The sequence below is a fragment of the Ictidomys tridecemlineatus genome, chromosome 8 (assembly GCF_052094955.1).
Source record: "Ictidomys tridecemlineatus isolate mIctTri1 chromosome 8, mIctTri1.hap1, whole genome shotgun sequence".
Lineage (NCBI taxonomy): Eukaryota > Metazoa > Chordata > Mammalia > Rodentia > Sciuridae > Ictidomys > Ictidomys tridecemlineatus.
The window spans coordinates 138,952,675-138,974,827 of NC_135484.1; the positions used below are offsets into that span (position 1 = coordinate 138,952,675).

Here is a 22,153-nt window from a genome sequence, read left to right on the forward strand (position 1 = left end):
AGTGTCTGCAGCTGGCAGAGAAGGACCTGGCCCTGGAGCACACCTGGGGACACCTGTAAAGAAGAGCCACAGTTGGAACATGGTTCGTCCCCTCTGAAACTGACATTGAGACAATCCCTTGTACATGACATCAAGAGGTGGGACTTTTAAGGGGTGACTAGTGCCCTGCCCTCATGAACGGATTCATTCATTCATGGGATAAATGGACTCACATATTAATGGGCTATCTCAAGACTGAGTCTTCTAGAAGGGCCGGTTTGGTTAGGTCTCACATTATCCCAGTCTCTTTCTATGTGATGATCTGAACCCCCTTAGTACTCTGTCATCACGACCACTACAAGATGCAGCCCCTCCGTCTTGGACAAGAACCTTGAGCCACAATAAACCTCTTTTCTCCATAGTTCACACAGTCTGTGATATTGTGTTATTGGCAACAGAAATGAACTAAGACAGAAGGGAAGGATTCATGCATTCTTCATATCTCTATTTTTCTTCATATATTCATATATATTCTTCAATATATGAAATATATACACACACACTATAAGCTCACTGAAGTCAGAGACTATCTTTCACTAGTCTTGGGATCTCCCACCATGCTTAGCACCATGTCTCTATAAAAGATGTTTATTGAATAAGGAATATTTCAAATCTCTATTCCATATGTGCTTTCACATTCTAATACTTTCATTCATGTATTCTTCACATCTAAATATAGACACACATATAAATGAAGAATGCAGATGCACATACACACATGCACATTTTATTTTGTGGCTGTGGATTGAACCCAGGGCCTTGCACATGCTAAGCACATGCCTTCCCACTGAGGTATGCCCCCCAGCTCCTATTCTTCCTATATTTACAGAGCATCTGCCTTGGGCGAGGCACCACTTTGGGGATCATGACAGAAAAATGGATGAGCACAGAATAGGGTGGACATCATTATGGTTTGCATGTTAAATGTCCCCAAAGGCTCTTATGCTGAAGGCTTAGTAGTCAGCCTGTGTTGCTACTGGAAACTAGTGGAACTTTCAGTAGATCAGGCCTCGTGGGAGGAAGTTAGGTTCCTGAGGTTGTGCCCTTGAAGAGGATATTGGGAATCTGCCCCTCCATCTCTTTTTCACTTTCCAGCCACCGTCAGGTGACTAGACCTCATCTGTCATGTGCTCCTGCCATGCTATACTGTGCTGCCACAGGCCCAAAGTGATGGGGCTAAGTGACTATGGACCGAAACCTCTGAAATTGTGAATCAAAATAAATCTTCTCTCTTTTTAGGTTGTTTGTCTCAGGTATTTTGTCACAGTGTTGGAAAGGCAACCTAGACAGGGAAGGGAGTTTTCTTTCAGGCTGCAAGAGAAGAGATTTCAATATGTTTATAAGCTGAAGGGGAGGAACATGTGGGGTATGAAACAAAAAATGCTAAAGACAATTGAGCAAGATCCAAAAGGCAAGATCCAAAAACCAAATGGAGGACATGAGTTCAAAGTTGTAAGGGCACACGTGTGCATGTGCCTGTGCCCATAGTTCTGTGTACACCTCTACATGTATTAGGAAGTACATGAGTTAGAGAATATAGAGTTAGCTAAATCTGTGTAAGAAGGGATCCGCAAGTACATTTTGGACTTGAATTTATAGAGACCCCTAAAAGAAGATTTGAAGACCAAGCCGTGTTTCTCTGATAACTGTAAAAGTGTCCAAGGGCTACTCAGAAATAGGAAAAAAAAAATCAGCAAATGCTATAAAGAAACCAATGGCAGAAATACAATTTGACCCCCATTCTGTTCAAAAGAGCAGAAAATAGTGCAAAAATCAAAGGCTAAGAATGGATTCTCAAGAAAACACATTGCTTGGGCTGGGGCTCTAGCTCAGTTGGTAGAGTGCTTGCCTGGCATGCACCAGGCCCTGGGTTCAATCCCCAGCACCACACACACACACACACACACACACACACACACACACACACACACTGCCCAAAGGCTTCTGTGTACAGGTAGAAGCTGTGCACACTTCACTTAGCAGCTCTGACATCAGGGTGCTGGGGCTGGTGCACAGACACCCTCACCACAGCTCCAGCCTGGGGTTGATAGATGGACTTCTCAGGGGCTCTGACGCTCTGGGTCCCCTTCCAAGCTGCCTATTTTGAAGGATTTGTGTTTGACGGGAGTTAAATGGACCACTTTGCTTGGGATTTCTCTCTCTGCTTAAGGGAGATCACAATTCACTGCACTTCAGGCGACAGTCAGACAGGGTGACCAGGGGACTGCGAGGGTCCCACAGCCATTTTTCACAGTCACTCGCCGAGGTTTACGGATGGTTCCAAGGAAAGGGAAAGACGGCAGCAGGCCCAGGTGTCTGGGTCAGTGACTGGCTGGAATCAATCACCCCGGCCTGGCACCTGTTCACGGAGAGACTTCCCCAGTGGCACAGTAACGTACCCCAAACCATCTGTGGCCTGGCTGACCCAGGATGGACAAAGAGGCCCTTTCCCCCTCCCCTCTTTACTGGGTTTGGATGACTGTAAGGAGTTTGATGTGGAAGGCAGTAGTGCCTGTGGTCTACCTGGATTTGATCTTTCCTGCACTTCTTCCTTCTTGTGACAGACAGCCGCAGCAAGTGATTCATTTCAGATAGTCCATGGAGGTAGGACCCACCTCCTTCTGTGCTCTTTGTCATGTACAAAGTTGGAAATGCCACTGCCGTTGGAATCAATCCGGCCTAGGATTTGTCCAGAGGATAAGGTGGGTAGCTAACATTAGTCACGGTGATTTATCCAGAGAATAACTACCTGCTGATGGATTTCATGAATGTATCATCAAGACATCGATCACTGAGGTGATGAACTTTTCATATCTGGGCAGGCCTGTAACTGTTACGGAACCAAAGAACTTACCAGAATGTCTATTAAATTACTGGAGACCACGAAGGAAAAAGGTCCTATGTGAAGACATTGTGAGACGACAACACAATTTTTTTTCCTTAGAAATTTATCCCGTAATGTCCTCTTTCTCTGCACATATCACCCTCCCTATTCCCCCCCCAGCTGAAATGAAGTCTCCACCTTACCCCAATACGCACACAAACAGAGAACCCCCCAGCACGTCCACTCCTAAATGTCATGTCTTCTCTGGATACAATGTATTCTCTCCCTCTGCTACAATGCAGGTTGGGACTTGTATTAGTTTTCTATTCACAGACGTAACAGATAATCAGAAACATGGTGGTTTACACAATACTTTGGTTATCTCGATGTCTGTTCTGTAAGTCAGAAATCTGACCATTGGTTTCACTGGGCTAAAAAAATCACTGGGTTATATTCTTTTTTGAAGACTCCTTTTCCAGTCTCTGGAGGCTGCCCAAATTCCTTGACTGGTATTGACTTTCCTCCAACCTCAAAGCCAACAATGCTGGGTGGTCATCACGTGACTCTGACCTCCTCTGTCTCCATTTTCCACTTTTAAGAACCACTGTGCTTCTTTTCCCCCAGGAACAATACAGAATATATCCCTATTTTATACTCAGTGAATAAGCAGCCTAATTCCTTCTGCATTATTTAAAAAAAATTAATTATTTTTATGTTTACAGTTTCTAAGGATTAAATAGGACACAAATATCTTTGTAAGGTCTTTATTCTGCCTATCACAGGATTTACATTTCTTTATGGTTGTTGTCTTTTTACTTGTGTTAGCTCTCTTTGGGCTCAAAATAGTAACAGAACAAGCAAAGGGAAGTGACGTCTCAGAACAGATTCTTGAAACACATTTGCACTCCAATTTCAACTCTCTTTCTTGCCTCCTGCTGTTCTTGGGCAAGTTACTATCCTTTCTCTAAAATTCAGTTTCTCATCTGCAAAGTGGGGATAATACAATCCTCTTATAGAGGTTGCCAACACAAGGGGATAGTATTTGCAGAGTTTTAGCAAATACCTAGCATGTTGTAAGTGCTCAGTGGAAGCAAATTTATTGTTATTATTTTGTTGTTGTTGATAGGAAGAGTAATTGGGGTGGAAAGAGAGCAGAGAGGGAGTGTGATCTGGATCTCTGTTCACAGAATCCCCCAGAGATGGTTCAATCCTGGCTGCTCACTCTTGCTTGGATCTTGCCTGTAGAAGCTTCTTATTCTTATTGATTAAGGAAAAGAAAGATCCAGCAGTTACTGCTCTAGGCTGCTGTTTTCTTTTCCTGTAATGCCTCCTTCCATCCATCGCTTGCCCTCCTCTGCAGATAGGCCAGGGGATCGCAGCCTCAGCATGGACCCATGGAGCTGGCATGCTGGCGGGCTTCACTGAGCCCTACCTCACCAGCCTTCACTCACAAGCCCTAAGCTCCCACATCCATGTCAGCAATGTCAGATTAGTGATGGTTCCAGGAGAACTGTTCCCTGCCTTTGAATAAAAGTCACTGATTGGGCTGGGGTTGGGGCTCAGTGGTGGAGCACTTGACACATGTAAATAAATAAAATAAAGTTTCATTGACAACTAAAAAGAGAAAAGTATTTTTTAAAAAAAGTCACTAATTGTGGGGCCCTAGCCACTGTTCTGGGGAGGAGGACTCAAAGTCTAGCCAGACCTTTCCTGCATGTTCAGGAGGATACCTTGGTGGCCATCAGAATCCAATGTGAGTCTCAGGAATGGCTGGCCTTCCAGAAAGTGACAAAGTTACCTGCTGGGTCGATTAAAAACAACAACAACAAAAACAACAAAATTGTTATCAATGTTGATGAGGGTGTAGGGAAATGGACTCTCTAGATTCTTTGGGAAAGTAATTCAACATCTTTGTAAATTAAAGCACACATACATATAGGTTCTGTCCAACAATCCAACTTTGAGAATCTCTATTCTATTGAAGAAAAAAAAAACGAGTACAGAGTGGTACAGAATAGTGTTTGAACAGGAATATTTATGACAAAATATATGTAGAGCACAAAAAAGGGAGAAAAAACCAAAAAACTTGAAAAACCTATATGCCCATAAGTAGGTGGAAGATTAAATTATGGCATTCTAGGAAATATTATATATCTAGTAAAAAAAAGTGGTATGTTTAGTTATTGATCTTGAATAACTTGGCCATAAAGAAATATATCCCAATGGAAAAAAAATTCCCACCTCCCATAGGTATATGTCAATATATGTTTACACACACCTGGGGGGAGGTGTGGAAGAATACACATCCACCTATTAACATCTGTTAGTGGAGGAGGATCAACCCCTCCCCCCCATGTATCTTTGAATTGCTTCAATGGTTATAAAACCTTATGTTTTATTTGTAACCTGGGGGAGATGAATATAATATGAACAGTCATACTAAAGGAGTGGGTGAGAGAAGCTGCAGCAGAACTACAGGAGGAATCCAGTGCTGGGAGAACCCACAGACTTGGGTTGGGGAGGTGAATGACAGGACTGCAGACCAGGAGCCCATTGGGATAGAATGGTCTGGGGGCAGTCCTTGTCTACGGCACTGTGGGAGAAGGTCACAGAACAGGACAGAGCCTGCCTTTTGGCTTTGGGAGGCCACACTAAAGGTGATGTCCTTCCATGGCCCAAATCTGAACTGAATGCTACATTCTCCCCACCCCCACTCTGGGGTGGTTGGCGAGTAAGAGGGGAGAAAGAGCCCTCTCTTAGGTGGGTGGTGCAGCGTGTGGGAGTCTGACCTGGCTGGGCAGAGCTGGGCCGGGATTTCCTGAGCCATGGATTTGGGTCTGAAGCTCCCCAGCCCTTGACCTTAGGAAAGGGCCCCTGTGGGGCTTCTGGGTGCTGTTCTCTTTGGGGAAGGTATGCAGGTATGTGAGACACAAGCTGCAGCATTCCCAAGTTCCTGGGCTTCCTGGCCTCGGCAGTTGCAGAGACTGGGGGCGGGGACAGAGGGGGTAAATGCAGGGTCTCTTCTGAGCCCCTACAAGTTGGCCTCCGCTCACTTCTCCCTTCCTTCCATCTACCCCCACCACTTTGTTTTCAGGGCCAGGAGGTGGAGGGATGCAGATCAGCACCTGGGATTTCCTTTGGTAGGTGCTCTGGAGGAAGGAAAAGTGGGGCAGTGGTCTTTCCCTGGGGGTCCATGGGCTAAGGAGGTAGGGAGTCATCAAAGACAAACTGGGAGCAGAGCCTGCTGTGTGGAGGGGCTGGTGGAGGAGGGCTGAGAGAACAGGGAAGACCCTTACAGAAAGGACTCTACTGGGATTTGAGAGAAAATTCCCAAAGGGAAATTCCTGGATCCATTTCTGCCTGGATCACGGGATGCCCTGAGGCTCTGGGCAAGAGCAGCAGGCTTCGTGCTGTTGCTCCTGCTAGTGCTGGTGCTGGCTCACCCAGTACAAAGGCACCGGGTCCTGTGGCCTTGGCCTGCGGAAAGGAAATGTGTGTGTGTGTGTGTGTGTGTGTGTGTGTGTGTGTGTGTGTGTTGGGGCCTGGGGCGGGCTGTGGGGGGGTGCCCTTGAGCTTGAGGTCACTGGCTCCTCTGAGAGTCCTGAAGGAAAACAAGTCCCTTATTTCTCCTCCACGGCTCTATTCTTTCCAACTTTGAGTTTCTGTATCATCTCTGTGTTTCTCTTGAGCGCCTTGGGCTCCCTCCTCTGCTAACTCTACTTCTGGGGTCTGTTTCCCCAGTCTTTCCCCGTGGTCTCCTGTTTCCCGTGCCCTTGGCCTTGGCTTTCACTTGCTGTCTCCTTCCCTTTAATCATCCTCCCCGCTCCTAGGGTCTTTGGGGTTCCTACGATGAAGCTGGGACTTGGAACTGACCTCTCTGGTATTTTCACAACTGAGATCATCACACACTACACTCGCGAGTTTTAACTTCAATGAAAGCGGTCCTTCCCCAGTCCCAACAGCTCCTCCAGAGCTCAAAGCCAGAGCGAGCGAGCGAGCGGGCCAGGTGGAGAGCCATGGGAGGATGCGAGGTGCAGATGGCTGGAGAGGGTGCTCCCACGCTTGGCGCCAGGCGGAGGTTGGTGTGAGGAGGCCCTCTGGGCTGGACGCCCACTTCCCAGCCCAACTCCAAGATGGGACATATCTGGTTAGTATCACCTCCCAGAACTGGCAACAAAGCTCACCGTGTTGCTGCCTAAGAACAATAACGTCAACTAGCATATGGAGATGTCATCATGATTAAACAGCAAATTATAGTCGAAGACGGCACGATAATAATCTCAACAATCACCCAGAGAAGGAACTTTCTCTAACGAATCAGACGCAGAAGCTGGTGCTTTTGAGACTCGCCCTGCATTCCTGGAGCTCTTTCCAAGCGCTCACGTGAGCGTGGGCCTTGAACAGAGCAAGGCAGCCCCCAAACAAGGCACTAAGCTTTCGAGGTTCCTCGGACGACTGGGATGGGTGGGCTGGGGGCGTGGAAGAACTCGGCATTGGAGCGCTCTTCTTCTAGGGCATCCAACCTGGAGAACACCCCTGTTGGGAGAGCAAAGGAGCCGCCCTAGCTCGCATCCCCCCCCCCCCCCGCCCCCAGCAGCCCCGTGGTACCTTCAGTCCCTCCATCAGTCTGGCTTTCTCCAGCTCTTCTAGGAAATTGATTTCTAGGTGGGAAGCTTTCTGCGAGAGGATGGGCGTCTCCTCGAGTCACCCGGTTCTCACTTCCCCCACAAAACCGTTTATTTCAGCAAGCAAGGGGCTCGGTGGTGCGCACAGGTTGCCCAGGAAAAGATAACGATTTGCAAATAGAAAACAAAACTATTATGGCAAAAAAAAGGATCAGAGAAGACTTTCCCTCTTTCTCCCCCTTTCCCCTCCCCTTCGTTGAATAGATTTAAAACAGGCTCCCAACCACTTAATTTGAATTCCAGGGGTTGAACTCAGGTTAGTATGAGATTCTGTTTATATACATTGAAACGAAACAAACAAAACCCAACTGTTTTCCAAAACACGGAGCCTTTGGGGTTGAGTGACTGCCCCACGCAGGCGGCTGCGCAGAGGAACTCCTTTGGTTTTGCCTAAGAACAGGGGATCGACCCAGGAGGGAGCTGGCAGGGAGGTAGCGCGTAAAACTATTCCCGGGAGTGGCCCCCGCGCGGCGCGTGCGTGAACGGGAGGCCGTAATAGATGCTGCCATTAAGAATCCGTGCAGCTTGCATTGCTCGGGGCGCAGGGACGCATGTGTTGCTGGAATTCAATCGTAGGGGGGGATGCAGATTGGGCTGCGACCCACTGGGTTTGATTTATGAACTGTTACACCAGCGATTGTTTACACATTGCATTTCAGAGCCCAGGCTCATCCTCCCTGCGGCGGGCTGCGGGCTCCGCCGGGCGGGAACCTGCTGAGCCACCAAGCTCTCCCTTCATCCTCCTCCCTTCCCTACACGCCCCCCGCCCCCGCCCCACGCAGCCCCCTTTTCCCCTCTACTTTCATCAAGAAATCAGATTTCGATTTCAATGAACCCGGAGACCTGCGTGCAGTTGTCCCTCCCCCAACCTACCCTCTGCCCGCGCGGACCCCAGACCTGGGTCTCCTCCGTCCTTGTTTACTCTGGAATGTTTACTTCTTCGTAAGGCCATGAGGGGCCTATAAATAGGAAAAAGTGGAAGCATCTCGACTGCCGATCAATAGGGCCCGTCTCCTCGCCATTTCAACTGAGCTGCCTTATTAATTATGAAAGGATTCACCTGATCCCTGCCAGGGAACAGTCTCTGCCCCTCGGCTGGAACCCTTAATGGCGGTTCCTTCGCAAGCTGCCTCTGGCCACCGCAGAGGAAGAGGCGAATCGTGGTTAGGGACCGGCCTGGAAGGAGCGTGGTTAGGGCTCAGACCCACCTGAGGTGGGGGGCAGCTGGCTGGCCACTTGGCATTGCGTCTGCCAGCGCCTTCCCCCCCCCCCCCCCCCCGACGCGCAAGCCCAGTTTCTGCACTGCGCACCTAGAAGGGACCTCTGCTTTTGAATGAATACATTTTAAAACAATTTCCCTCCCCTCCCCTTTCAAGAATGAGAAATTCGGGGGTCGTGGCAAGGAGTCCTAGCTAAGGAGCATCTGCTTGAAGCCTTCAGGTTATCCAGTGACTTTGTGAACACGTGAATTAATTGATCATCCGGCGTTGTATGTCCCTTGAGGTACCCAGAGAACTTGGTGGAGGAAACAAAGCGACACCCCCATTTCAAACAATAACTTTTATTTTATACTTCTCTATACTTTGTAGCAAATCTTTTTTGCTGAATTTAATTTATAATAAACTTTTTAAATTACATCTCTCTCTTTTTTTAAAATCAAGGCTCTTTTATGTCAAAATCTTTTTTTTAACTATATTTTAGATTAACATTTAACATCCCCCCCTTGTGATCTATACCACTGGATATTCAGGTATTACTGTATGTGTAACAGCTAAAACGAGAGAGGAGGGAAAATAAAGGCAGTGGATTTGAAAGATGCATCAACAACAGCAGGTAAAGCTAACCCCTCAGTGACCTTAGCAGCATTGCTTTTCACACCTTTTACCATGATGCCAGAGTTGCCACAACCCTGTCCTCTCTCCCTCCTACCCATAAAAAACCTAAAGCCAATAATCTGTCATTTTGCTTTCTGGAGGAGAAATGTGCAGTGGAAATGATCAAAACAAGATACTGTGGAAGAAAGACGTGAGCGTGAATTATTCACCATATGCTTCCCACGTGGACATCTCTCTTGAATTCATTCCCCTGGCCTTCTCCTCTCCTCGCTTTCCTATTAGGAGGAGCCCATCATTTTTCATGTGATTTACATGATTAATATAGTAGGTGGCCCAGGGCCGTTCCTGAGATTCTTTTGCCAAAAAAATAAAAATTAAAAATTAAAAATAAAAATGGGGGTGAGTTGCCGTTTTCATATTTGTGTGTGAAGACGGACTAAAGCTGAGGTCCGATTTTGGCTGTGCTTGCTCGCTCACTGATTGGTAACATTTGGCAAATTAAAACACAAGAAATCAAACGAAATTAGAAAAAAAAAAGAGAATCAGGATTTCCCACAATCCTATTATGAGTGTTTTTTTTTTTTTCAGCATCACAGAGAATCACAACGTCCCCAAAGAACGAATGGATCTTCCTCTCGATTTCCGGGAGCATGGAGTGAGTGTGGGTGGGCGCGGAGGGGAGCTGGCTTAGAAGGAGAGCCAGGTCGCTAAAGCTGCCGAGAGAGACACCAGGAGAACTGGGAGCGTCGGGAGCAGGGGCCCCGCCGCCCCGTTGCCGCTGCCGCAGAGTTCGAATAAGCTGCCTTGGATGTTGAGGTTTTTGGATTCTTTTCTCAGTTTATCCCACATATCTTTCGCCCCTTCCTGGCAATCCGTCAGGGCTGTGACCGTGCAGCTGTGGAAATCCTCCCAGTATCTGGCGAGGAACAGAACAAAACAGAAGAAGCAGGATCATTTGGGGGCGCGGGGAGGACCCTGGACCTGCGCCCCGGAGACCCCCTCTCACGGCCTCCTCGCCCATCTGCCAGGGCGCGCCCCTTCCTACCTGCTCGCCCGCAGCAGGCTGCGCCAGGTCGCGACTCGTCGTCGGACCTCGGCCCATGCCAGAAGCGCTGTCAAAGCGGCTCGGGCGCCCCTTCACCTAGGTGGCTCCCCCTCTAGCTCGCCTGTGGCGGATTCGGCAGCCGGGTTGCACCCGCGGCAACTGCGCTGGCACACCTCGGCCTTCGCCAACAGATTGCTCGCCCTCCTTGGGGAAGGCTGGGAAAACAGTGCTAAGCCTTGCAAGCTGCCGCCCATTAATGCCTCTTAGCTTGCAAGATGGGTTACTTGCTCGGGTACGGCCCTCCCCTCTTGGCTTCTCACATTCTCCTCCCCCTCGCCCCTTCTGTCTCCCTCCTCCTCGCTGCGGTACTCTCGCCTTCGCCCTCCATCTCTCCCACTCCCACCCCCACCTCCGCCTTTTGTTTCCCGTTTCTCCTCATTTTCCCTCTCTTCGGTTTCCCCTTCCCTCCGTTTTTCTTCTCTTCGGTCCCCCTACTTCCTCTTTCTCTGCCTCTCCACTTGCTTGGGTCCTCCGAGGCCCTCCCGCCTGGCCCTCCCCAGTCCTGCGGCTCAGATTCCATCCAGAGACGCCTGCCTGCCTCTGCCCTGCCCAGGTCGGTGAGTGGTAGTGCCTGGCACCTGGCGCCTGCTCCAGGGCCTTCTCCCGCTTTGGCAACCCCCAGCGCCCCAGGCCTGCGCGCTGCAAGCTTCCTCTTCCAGTCTTTCAGGTGGGCTTAGACCCCAGAGGTCCTCGCCTCCACCGCCTTCGGGGTGTAACGATGCCCACCGTTGCCAGCCTTTTAGGACCCGGCTCTTCGTCCTCCCCTTCCGGTCATTTCTCGCAGCAGAGCTTTTAACAGCACTTCCTCCTCCCAGGCTGGGCTGGGCTCCTAGCCCCGCCCCCACAACCTTCATCCAACCTGTCTTTCTTTTTTTTTCTTTCTTTCTTTTTTTTTTTTATTGTTCCCCTTTCTTCTGAAAACCCAAAATAGATCCTGAAACTAAATATAATCCCAAGCCGTGATCGATTCCTGGGGCGCTGTCTCCTTTCGGAGCTGGGTCGATCTGTGTGTCTCGGTAACTCCAGGCTGGCTCCCACTTCACCCCGGCCCTGGGAGTCAGAGAAAACAGCAGCAGCCCTCCCGGCAGTTTGGTTCTCTCCCTCTTCTGTGGCCCGCCTGGACCGTAAGCATGTTGAAGGCAACCATAGTGTCTGATTTATCCTTATTTGCACTCCCACCCCATCTTCTGGCTAATAGGGAAATCATAAATGTTTGTTGGGTTGCCTTGGTTCAGACTGTCTTCTCATGACCCCTGTTGAGTCTCTAGTTTATGAGGACTAAGGAGGGCAGGGTGTAGGACTTTCAGGATTGTAATACATAGCAAGATTTTGGCACACCAAGAAGCCCAGGGACAGCTCTCCTGCGGAGCTCCTGTGTAATTGCACCTCCCAAAGGATTTCTAAATTACTGCTTTCTTTATGTACCCCAAGATGGGGATAGGGCCTTCCTAGAAGAGGGACACTCCTAGAGAAAAAAAAAATTCACTTGGAAGCTGGGAGAGGTGCACTTTATCCTGTTGATCAATTAGCACCACCAAGTGAATGAGGCCTGGGACCAACTATGGCCTGCAACCTCAGGGAGGGGCCTTCTCACTCCAGGTTTTCCAGGACCAAAGTCCTGCTAAAATATTTAAATAGCTTGAAAGTTCCAGAAAATGGCAGAAGCATTGGTAATTCCTTTATATGTAACCTTGGCATGCCTTAGGAGATACATTCTTACTTTTAACCAGACATTTGGAATTAAGTATTTGTTCCTACTCTGATAAGAAGGTACCAGCCACTTAGCTGCTGTGGCTCCAGGTGGGCAATAGGGTATTCAGGGAAGTATGTAGCATGATTGACCTTCATTCAGTTGTAATTGAAATAAACTCTTCCCAGTTAGGGAGAGAAGACTTCTTCACAGTATAAAAAGAAAAGCCTGGAAAATGGTCATTTCAATGTCTGGGAATAAGGGATACCTCTTGCCTTGACTGTATTGGAAGGGTCATTATAGAGGTGGCAGAAAGCAGCTGTTTTTGAAAAAAATAAAGGCAGTGTCTGTTGCAGAGGTTGGGGAAATTTCTAAGGTCTGCAGCAAATTTCTAATGTCCCAGGTCCGCTGTAACAGTGCTGTGCTGGTTACCTCATTTGCTAGTGGGAGCAGACTTTCTAGCTAATCTCTGAGAAAACACCTCTGGGCCTGGCCATGAAGTCTCTCTCCCCTTCCTTTGGGCCTGCGCCTTCGGCAATCTGAGGAGACAGTGCAGATAGGGGAAGGGGTGGGAAAAGCATGGAGGATGGCTACCTCTAGCTTAGGAAAGGACTACAAACTTAGCACAGTCACCAGACAGCCCAGACATTCTCCTCTTGGGCAGTCATTGCTACACAATAAAATATTATTTCAGCCCTTCTCCCAGAAACTGGAAGCCAGGGCCTCCTTGCTTGTGCTGCATTTTCTTGGTGTGTTTTGAAAGGGCCATATATCACTGAAAGTGGAGATAATAGGCCAGTGACTATAGCCTCTAGGTAAATCTAGAATTACCCCCCAAAGGTCCTCAAACCCAAACCAACTGTTCAGGGTATTTAGCAGGTCACTTATCCTTGAGAGAGGTAATAATTAAAGTTTGCCTCAAAGCAGAGATTCTGCGGAATGAGGAACTAGTAGCAGGGTTCCTTGCCCCAGGCCTTCTCTCAGGTGGACTGGGTGCATGCACCTCATTGTGAGCCCTTGAGGCTGCTTGGAGCTGGGACCAGGCCGCTGTGGGAGTTTTTTCTTTGTAGTCCACCCCAGGCTCTGGAGTTTCCTAAACCAGAGGACTGGGCCTAGGGACCAGAGGGCTTGTCCGTAGGCCTGGGCCTGGGGGTGAGAGCCAGAAGGCGAGAGTGCGCAGATTTACTCTGGCACTGTACGCTGAGCTCAGGCGGGGAGGCGCGGCACTCTGACCTCAGCAGCGCCCCCAGAAGAGAACCCCAGCGGACCAGAGAGGACACTTACGTGCACACGGTCTTGATGTTCGTCTTGTCGTCCAAGCCCTGCGGGTAGTTGGCCATACTGTCGCCCAGCTTGAGCAAACAGTCCGAAAAGCCCTTAAAGACCGCATCGCACTTGCCCGCTGCTCTCACGGCCTGCACCAGGTACGCTGCGGGGGAGGAGGGTACACCGGTCAGCAGCGCCTTGACCCTGCCCTGATGCCCCAAGGCCCACCCGGGCGTCCCCGACTTCTTGCTGCCTTGCCCCATGGAGCTGTGTCTCTCATGGCCCAGCCTCGGGAAGCACCGATGTCAAAGGTGACCTAAAGACTTGGCCTGGGGATGGCCGATATCCACCCAACACGACTCTGGTGCGCACCGTCTGTGCGTGAACGGATGTGGGTTGAGTGGGAGAGAGGAAAGTCCATTCCTTCCAGCTCCCTCCTGAATCGCGCTCTGTATCTTTTTCTGTTTCTATCGCCCCCCTTTTCTCACCTCCCTCATCTCTTTTATTTCTCTGTCTCCTCACTCCCTCCTTCGTCTCCCAACACTCCCCCAGCAAGCCCCGTCACGTCTCTAGCAGTGTAATCCTCCATTTCTGAGGACAGAGAAGGGGTCTGGACAACAGAGTGCAGGGGCTTGGCTAGCCTAGGAAGGCTGACGGACTTGGGGGCAAGCATCGGGACCGAGGCCACCTCCCGCCAATAGCCCTTGGGCGCGGGGTCCTCGGTGGGTGCTCAGAATGAATGGATGAATAAAGTCTCTGGAAGCCACTGGAGGTCACCGAAATGGATTGTTTCATTATAAAACCGATGCCTACCGTGGAATCTGTTCCTCGAGAGACCCTTGGATGCACTCGCTTTTGCCCCACAGAAAAAAGCAGTTTACATTTCTCAAGACCCAATGGGATTGATTTGTCCCGGCAGTCAGGGCCACAAGCCAGGCCAGGGAACGGATGTGTCTGCGCGGGTGGCCCCAGGTCACCTACACTATCTCGGGTCCCCTGCTTCCTTCCACCGCTTCTGTCCGCCACTCACCTCCCCACACACCCTTCACATCCCGGGAAAGGCCCGCCACCACTCGGGACAGCAGCGGAATTAGACCTTTCCTCTCCAGGTCCCAGACAGGCTGCTGAACGCCCAGCTCGCGGCCTCCTGGGACTCGCGGCCTCTAGCTCCAAGTTGCGTCAGAGGGTGGGGGGACGGGATGCAAGATGGGGCGGCTGGAGAACAGGAGGAGAAAACCCGGGCGGCACAGAGTTCCTTGCTCCTGGACTCAAGTCCACCAAACCCCGAGGCTCCGTACCAGAAACAGGCTCCAGGCCTGCGGGCGCTGCGGTGGCCATTTCTTTCCACCCTAAGGCCAACGAAACCAGCCTGAGACTGGATACCTAGCGGCCAGGAGCACTTGGGGCTCCAGGAAAGCGCTAGAGAAACCCAAATCTGCGCGGTTGGGGCGGGGAGAATGTAGGGTGGCTCGGCCTCTAGCTCCCAGGATTCGGTGCGCGAGCCTCCTCCGCAGTGTCCTGGCTGCTGCCGCTCGCCTGTGAATGTGTCCCGGGAGGACCGTGCACCTCTCCCCCCCGCGCACACACTCCCCCACGCATCCTCTTGTCCCCAAGCGCTAGGCCAGACGCAGACCAGGGGGAAGGTGATGGAACCCACAGCAACCTCCGAGAGCTCACGGTGTACAAATTGCTGCAGGAAGAGCGAGGCGGGTCTTGCGTTTTATAATCCGGAACGGGAAACGTTGGGGAAGGGACCAGGGTTAACTTCGACCTCAGCTGGGGCAGATGCGTAAACCTTCAGAAACCTCCACAAAAATTAAATGCCCTTCCTTACGACTACAATAATAGCAAATGGAACACTGACAGTATCTCATGAACAAATGAATATTTGTGATAATAAAACTCAAAGTGGAATCAACCCTATGCATCATCCTCTCCTACGTTACGCACAGCGTTGCAGAGAAAAGAAACAAAATACAGACCACTCTCCCGCTCTGTCCCAGTTCTCTCCCCACCCCTTACCTCCACCCCTAAAAATTCGGTGTCGAAAAAGAGGCCCCTAAGACGCACTGACAATTTTTAAAACGGGAATTGGGGCTCGCTGGGGGCGGGAAGCGTTCTGTCACGTTATCTTTCTAGGCGCCGCTATGGAGAAGACCCTGCAAACCGCGCATGTGTGAGTGTGTGCGTGTGTAAAATAAGAAGTCGTGAAATTTTCTGTGTTTTGCAACTTTGACTCCTTGGGCTCTAGCCTGCACCAGAAGGCCAGAGCCTGTGCACGGGACAGATTTTGCAGGTGCACGCGACCCTAATAGGTCGCAGCCCCGTGTCCCTTTTGCAGTCCTTTCTGAACCCGGTTTCTGCAAGTTTGGGCAGGCAACTCGGGCTCCTTCTCTGTCCTCCTTTTCGTCCCTGTCTTGTGCGGTTTCCATTCGTTCATTCATTCGTTCGACCTCTCATTCATTCCAAACTTCCTCCCACCGCATCTTCATTCGTTCACCACTCTCTCCTCTTCTCCGCCCCTCCCCAACCCCCACTTTTCTTGCCAAATGTCAGTGATTTGGGACAGCTCCCAGGCATGAATTAATAAAGACTGAGGCTCTGGTGCAGGAAAGAGCAGACATTAGGGGAAAAAATACGTTCAATTTCAACTCCATAGCCTACAAGCGGTCATTTTCAGTCTGAGGGTCATGTGTTCAAAACACATCCCTCATGCACAACTGCTTTTTATTTTTATTTTTTTAATTCTCAAAGTAAGGTTATTTCCCACAGAGAAAACAGCACAAACCTTCTCGGATTAAAACCCCTGTCTCAAAAACAATTACCTCTCCTGTTCCCTAAAAATTCTCCGGCTAATTGCAAAATGCCAATGCAATTATTTGCAACATTTAAGGGATTTGCTGCCTTTAGAAATGTTCTTTATTTATTGCAGCTCTTTGAACTAATGTCAAATATTCAAATCAACCAGACTGGAAGCATTAAGTCATTCCTTAGAATTAAAGGAAAACAGCAACATCCTGCATACACACACACACTAACATCCTATAATGTTCTTGGGGAATAAAAACAAAACAAACAACCAGATCCCTCAAAATCATGTTAACTGCATAAAATCCCATTGCAAAGAATCAATTTTAATGTCCAGAGAACCCCAAATCCTGTGTCCTCCACATTTCTCATATAGAAAAATTGTTTTGTATTCTTTCTCTTGCCCCAAACCAATTCCCTAAAGCAGCCCCCACCAAAATACTGCAAGGATTTGTCTGCAAAGAAGAATGCTACAGCCTGAATTCATAGGAGATAACAATTCCCTCCATCTCCAAAAAAAAAAAACCCGTTTGAAGAGTTTCTATTTTTTCTCTTGTCCATTCTATTAATAACCTGCTTCACTTTCACTTTTAGGCCATGTTAATTAATGTTCTGAACCAGCATCAAAAAAGGAATTTTTCTAATGCCTACTCCCATAATGTTTTCTGCATTCTGGATGGAAAAAAAATGTAAACTTTAAAAAGCCCCATGGCAGTGTAACTACCAACTCAACATTCCTTAACATAAAATGGTGACTCAATAAATCCGTCCACAATCAACCCCAAACAAACAAAAATAACAAACACCCGACATGACATATTGCAAACACTTCTTAACCATTTCCTATGTACAAAATGCAGACAGTGTTGGATAAAGTAACAGGCAAACGTGTCTCAAAAAGTATATTCACGTATATTTGGCTCAGTTTACCCTCCTCAATGGTAAGCATAATAAAATATGTGATCTAGAGTTCCTGGTCGTTCTCGATTTGCTTCTGAACCGAGTCTGCGGTGCCCGGTGTAAATGCTGCAGCTAGGATATGGGGGGAGGGGGCGGGAGAATGACAAAGTTCTAAATGCAGCAGTTTGAGCGGAGCCCTGGAATATCTTCGCTTTCTGCACATAAAACTTTCCAGTCCTATCTGGCTAGCCATCTTTTTCCTGAATTCACCTTTCGACCCTTCAAAAACAGTATCTTGCAGTATCGCGGGGGCCCGATGCATTGCCCCAGAGCGCACCGAACCGGGTCTAACCCCAGATAGGAAAGCAAAAATGGATGGGCGCTTTGGAGGAAAACGGCGAGGGGGACGGTGGAACCTCCTCTGGAAAAACCACCGGCCGGCCGGCCGCACAATTTTCCTGGAGAACGTTTGGAGTCTCTTTTTCTTTAGAAAAATTCAACCCGGGACGCCCAAGTCCTCGGGAGCCAACGCCACCCCCTCGGGGTTCTGCAGGTTTCTCTGCACCCCGGGGTGGCTGCAGGCCCAGCCGGTCCGCGCGTCCGCCCCTCTGGCCGGGGCTGGTTGTCTCCGGCCGCCCGCCGAGAGAGCCGGTCCGGGCGGCCACTTACCTATTTGCACCGCGAGGATCAGTGAAATGTATCTGCCGTTCAACTTAAGTCCCATCCTACGTTTAGTCAAACCATTTGCGACCGCAGACCTTTAAATAGTTAGTTTAGAGAACGCGGGGGAAAGCTGGAAAATAGGCATTGCCAACAAGTTCCGACGGAGACTTTATGCACGGGGAAGGCAGAGGGAGGAGAGAAAGAGAGGGAGCGAGGAAGAGACCGAAAGAGAGAGAGGTGGAGAGAGAGAGAGGGAGAGAGAAAGAGAGAGAGTAAGAGAGAGAGAGAGAGAGAGAGAGAGAGAGAGAGAGAGAGAGAGAGAGAGAGAGAGAGAGAGAGAGGGAGGAAGAGCTGGGAATGGTTCACTCCATTAGGAGGGGGCGGAGGAAGTACAGCCTCACGCCCACGAGCAGGCCTGACGTGGGGGATGACACGGAACGATTTTTTTTTTAATATAGACACCTTGGTAGAGAATCGCCATTTATAGTCATCAGAAGCTCAAATTAATCAGATATCTCCAATTAATGTGCGATCCGAAAGAAATCTTGTCTCCTGGGGGTGACCGCTTCCCCCATCCCAGCGACCGCCCCCGCCTCCTCCTGGTTTGCTGGGCCCCTCCAACCCCGCCCCCTCCCTGCGCAGAATGGGGGCTCCCTCTCCCCTCCCCGCCTGGAGCCGGGGAGTCCTGGCGCGCCCACTCGATTGTTTCAACCTGCTCCCCCTCCTGCAGCAGCTACAGTGAATCCAGCCCCCTTCCTACGAAGCAGCAGCGAGGTTTAAAGGAGCTCAAGCCGGAGAGGGAAAAGCGGCTAAGCCAACTCCATCAATTCAAAAGCCCCCAATCGGCCTCCCGCACCCCCCCCCCCCCAGCACTTGCCTACCCTCTTTTTCTCCAACCCTGCAGCTGAGCTCTGGGCGCAGCTTGGAGCGCGTGAGCACACAGCTCGGCCCCCGGCACGAGCAGACACTCACACACATACGCCCACACACACTACACGCGAGCGCGCGCACACGCCCAGGCCCCAGGGGTTTGGGCCGCACACGTGGGACCCCCCAAATATACACAGCGTGCCCTCTGTGGATTTCACCACTCACAAGACCCGCCTGGGCCAAAGGCTGCTTCACAAGACACCGCGGACACCTATATTTGGGGGGGCAGGGCACCGAGAGAGAGCCTCTGCTGACAATTTTTCGGATACTAGTGATTTACAAACTCTAAGCGCTTTAGGAAATTTCCAAGGCAAGCGCCAGTGTGCATTCCTGTTTCTGATCTTGATGCGTTTCTTGGGGTTGGGTCCCACTCACACGTACACACACGCACACACGTACATCACGTACGCACACGCACACCCGGACCGTATACACCTGCACTGTCTTTTGAAGATCCCGCACAGACCCTATGCAGACGCAGCCTACTTAATCTGCAACGAAATGGTTCTGCAGTTGCATTTGTGCAAAATGCTGCAGAAGACACACTCAGTCGAGAATGAAAAATAGTTATTTCCTTTCTAAACGCTGTTAAGCTTTGGGTTTCTTTTTACTTCTTTTTCTGCGCTGTCTCCCACTCCCAATTCCTTCACCACAAAGCTTAAAATTCTAATTTCTTTGATGAAATACTACAGAAGGCATCGAATAACTTTTCCCTTAAGCCTGGGGCGGGGGTGGGGGGGGGAGAAAAACGATTCTCCCACATTTTGCATATGAGAGAATGTCAAGCTATGAAATAAGGTAGAAATGCAAACGGATTAAGGGGATATGGCATGAAATTTGTCTCTCCAGTTAGTGTGCCACTTGCATGCCCATCTTGGCTTCCCCATACACAGTCATTTGGAGATGCACAGACAGAGAAAAAGGGAGAGAAAGGTGCAAAATAAGGAGAGGGGGGCGGTGGGACAGGCTGTGAAGGGTGAGGGGCTGACGCGAGAGCCGCAGGGAGTCTGATTGCAGCACTTCGTTCAGCCGAGCGCCTGCTCTGGTTGGCGGCTTCCCGCGTGCGGGGAAAACCACAGACCCCTAGGTAGCAGCCCAGGCCCTGGGGGTGGAGCCGCGGATACATTGCCCCGCCCCTGCTGATGTCACCGGCCGGCGGGCGGGGCGGCAGGGGGGCTCGCCTTTCCGGCGTCCCGGGGCGCCGTGGTGGCACCGGTGTTTCCTTTCCCTGCTTGCTCCAAGGCTCCGGGAAGAGCTGGAAAAAAAAAAAAAAAAAAAAAAAAAAGGGCGTGTAGGAGGCGGGCCGCGGACTGGTGGCGAGAGGGGGGCGTCCCTGGGACCCGCCCCAGACTTCCTCCAATGGCAGAGCGGGAGGTTGGCCCGGGGGGTGGGGCCTCCAGGGGTTTCGCAGCCCCGCCCGGCCTCTGCTTCTGCCCCTCCCCTCGGGGTCTGGCGCTCCTGGCCCGCTCTGCTCTTCCCTCGCTGGTTGGGAGCTGAGTCTCCCCCAACGTTCTCAGACCTTTACAGAGCTGAGACTTAGGGCGGCTTAAGATTTCTTTTTTCTTTCTTTCTTTCTTTCTTCTTCTTCTTCTTTTTTTTTTTTGCCTTCAATGACCTTGTCTTCCACCGGGGATCTTCCAAAACGTTTTCTGGGGATGCCCCGGGATTCTCCCTGGCCCATCTCTATTACCCTGAACTTGAGTCTTTAGGGGTGTGGGAGGAAGCAGCAATGAAAAGCTAAGTAAAGCTGAGAGAAGCAGGGTGCTGGAGAACTGCCGCCCGAGGTGACCCGCGCTTGCGCACAGTCCCCGCACACCTAGGGCGGGGTGTGTGTGGGGGGGTCCTCTGTAGTGCAGCTGGGGCCTTGGCGCCGCGCCGCCGCTGGATCCTGAGCAGACTTTTCCCTCCTGACTTAACTCCCCTGCATCCTAGCCTCCCCTTGCTGATATGGGTCTTCGTAAAAGTGATGGAGTGAGAGACCAGCAGAGTTAGTACTGTCCATCCACGGTTTGGGGGATGAATAGTTGAAAGCAGAAGCTAACGGTGTTTTTTTTTTGTTAGCAATGGAGGCTCCATGCAGACTTGGTTCTTTCGAATTCTTTAAAGCTTAAAGCAATCCCTGGTTGCCAACTCAGGCTGGCTATTCGGAAGCATTGGGGTAACATCCCTAGTTAAAGGTGGCCATGGAGAACATGAACTCTTATCAATTTGAAAAACTCATCCCATATCACATTTGAGGTGAGAGACACATTTCAGAGACCAGTGAAGGACAGAGAAACTCAGGTCATGGTCAAGATTCAGATGACCTTTGGTGTCTCCCACACTTCTCAGGGCTGCAGTTACCTAATCTGAAAAAAAAAAAAAACAAAAAAACGAAGACAGGATTATTGATATTGATGCAATCTCATAGGCTGCTTTCAACTTCGAAATTTCGCGAACCAGAGCTTTTCTAGGTGGATGGATATATTGTTCAACAAAGAAAAAGAGGAAGAAAGGAAGGAAGAAAGAAAAAGCAAACTTTGGTGCTGTTTGGTGCTGCATGTAGAACTGAGGGAAAGGAACCTCCTAAAGTAGGTCTGCATAATTAAGGTATACATATGCAAAACTCTTTATCTTTAAAGCTACTAGCAAGAGACCATGCTTAATTGTAAGCCTGGTTGGCACTAAATTTCCTTTCTCCATTTCGGGTTTTTACCAGCCCCAGTTTTGGCTGAGAAGTAAGTATATGGTTGATTCCTCAATCTGGTCCATCAATCCATCACAAACAGACTTCCCAGAAACTGCCATCTCAAAGATATCACCTTGAACTTATTTGCAAGAGCAATTGCCAGGGCCACTAGGAAATTCCATCTCTGTCTTCTGGGTCAGAAAAAATCCTCTGCAATATTAAAATAGAGGGGTCTAGCAATATGTCTCCCTCAAAAATTCAGTTGCTCATTTTTTTTAAACTTTCAATTAAAATCTTTAATCCACTTTGGAAGGCCTGTGTGTACCTTTGCATGTGCTACTTGATAAAGTGATATTTTTCACTCTTTAGTCGTGAGACTCCAAAATTAGTTGAAACATCTAGGCTTGATATCTATGGTTGATTGAAGAAACCTGATTTTAACATAGAAATTTGAATTCTTGAAGCAAATGCTGTGTGTTTCAAATGTATGTGAGGAATTAGCTTTCTTCTTAAAAATAAACATTTTTTTAATGGAACATGCACACAGAATAATGTACAAGGTTAGGATGTACAGCCTGTGGATTTATCACAAAGTGAACATTTCTATAGTCCTTACTCACACTGAAACAATCGGAAGAGAATTTAGCAACTATATGTGACCTGTATTCCCACACAGGTCCAGTAGCAGAATGGGCAGAGAGATTGTTGTGACAGTTGGAAAACCTTGCATGAGGTCTGTG

The 22,153-nt window shown here is 49.6% G+C and overlaps 1 protein-coding gene across 3 annotated transcripts; it reads right to left on the reverse strand.

The window, feature by feature from the left end:
• Positions 1-9,093: 9,093 nt before the first annotated feature.
• On the reverse strand, positions 9,094-18,808 carry Nrn1 (neuritin 1). 3 transcript variants are annotated; one of them, XM_078020499.1, is made up of 3 exons: positions 18,697-18,808; positions 13,463-13,607; positions 9,094-10,299 (listed from the first exon to the last, which is right to left on the reverse strand). In XM_078020499.1, exons 1-3 carry the CDS (start codon positions 18,791-18,793, stop codon positions 10,071-10,073), a joined length of 471 nt encoding a protein of 156 aa, XP_077876625.1. In that variant the 5' UTR covers positions 18,794-18,808; the 3' UTR covers positions 9,094-10,070. The 3 variants fall into 3 exon arrangements, with proteins under 3 accessions (XP_077876625.1, XP_077876626.1, XP_021583542.1); XM_078020500.1 differs by lacking the exon at positions 18,697-18,808 and adding an exon at positions 17,822-18,114; XM_021727867.3 differs by lacking the exon at positions 18,697-18,808 and adding an exon at positions 14,743-14,836.
• Positions 18,809-22,153: the final 3,345 nt, after the last annotated feature.

Excerpts from the sequence above, each read along its gene's own strand:
- Nrn1 (XM_078020499.1), bottom strand. The coding sequence starts at position 18,793 with ATGTGTGTGAGTGTCTGCTCGTGCCGGGGGCCGAGCTGTGTGCTCACG. Across the intron at positions 13,608-18,696 it reads CAGGGTTGGAGAAAAAGAGG|CGTACCTGGTGCAGGCCGTG; the intron begins GTAGGCAAGTGC and ends CCTCCCCCGCAG. Across the intron at positions 10,300-13,462 it reads AACATCAAGACCGTGTGCAC|ATACTGGGAGGATTTCCACA; the intron begins GTAAGTGTCCTC and ends GTTCCTCGCCAG.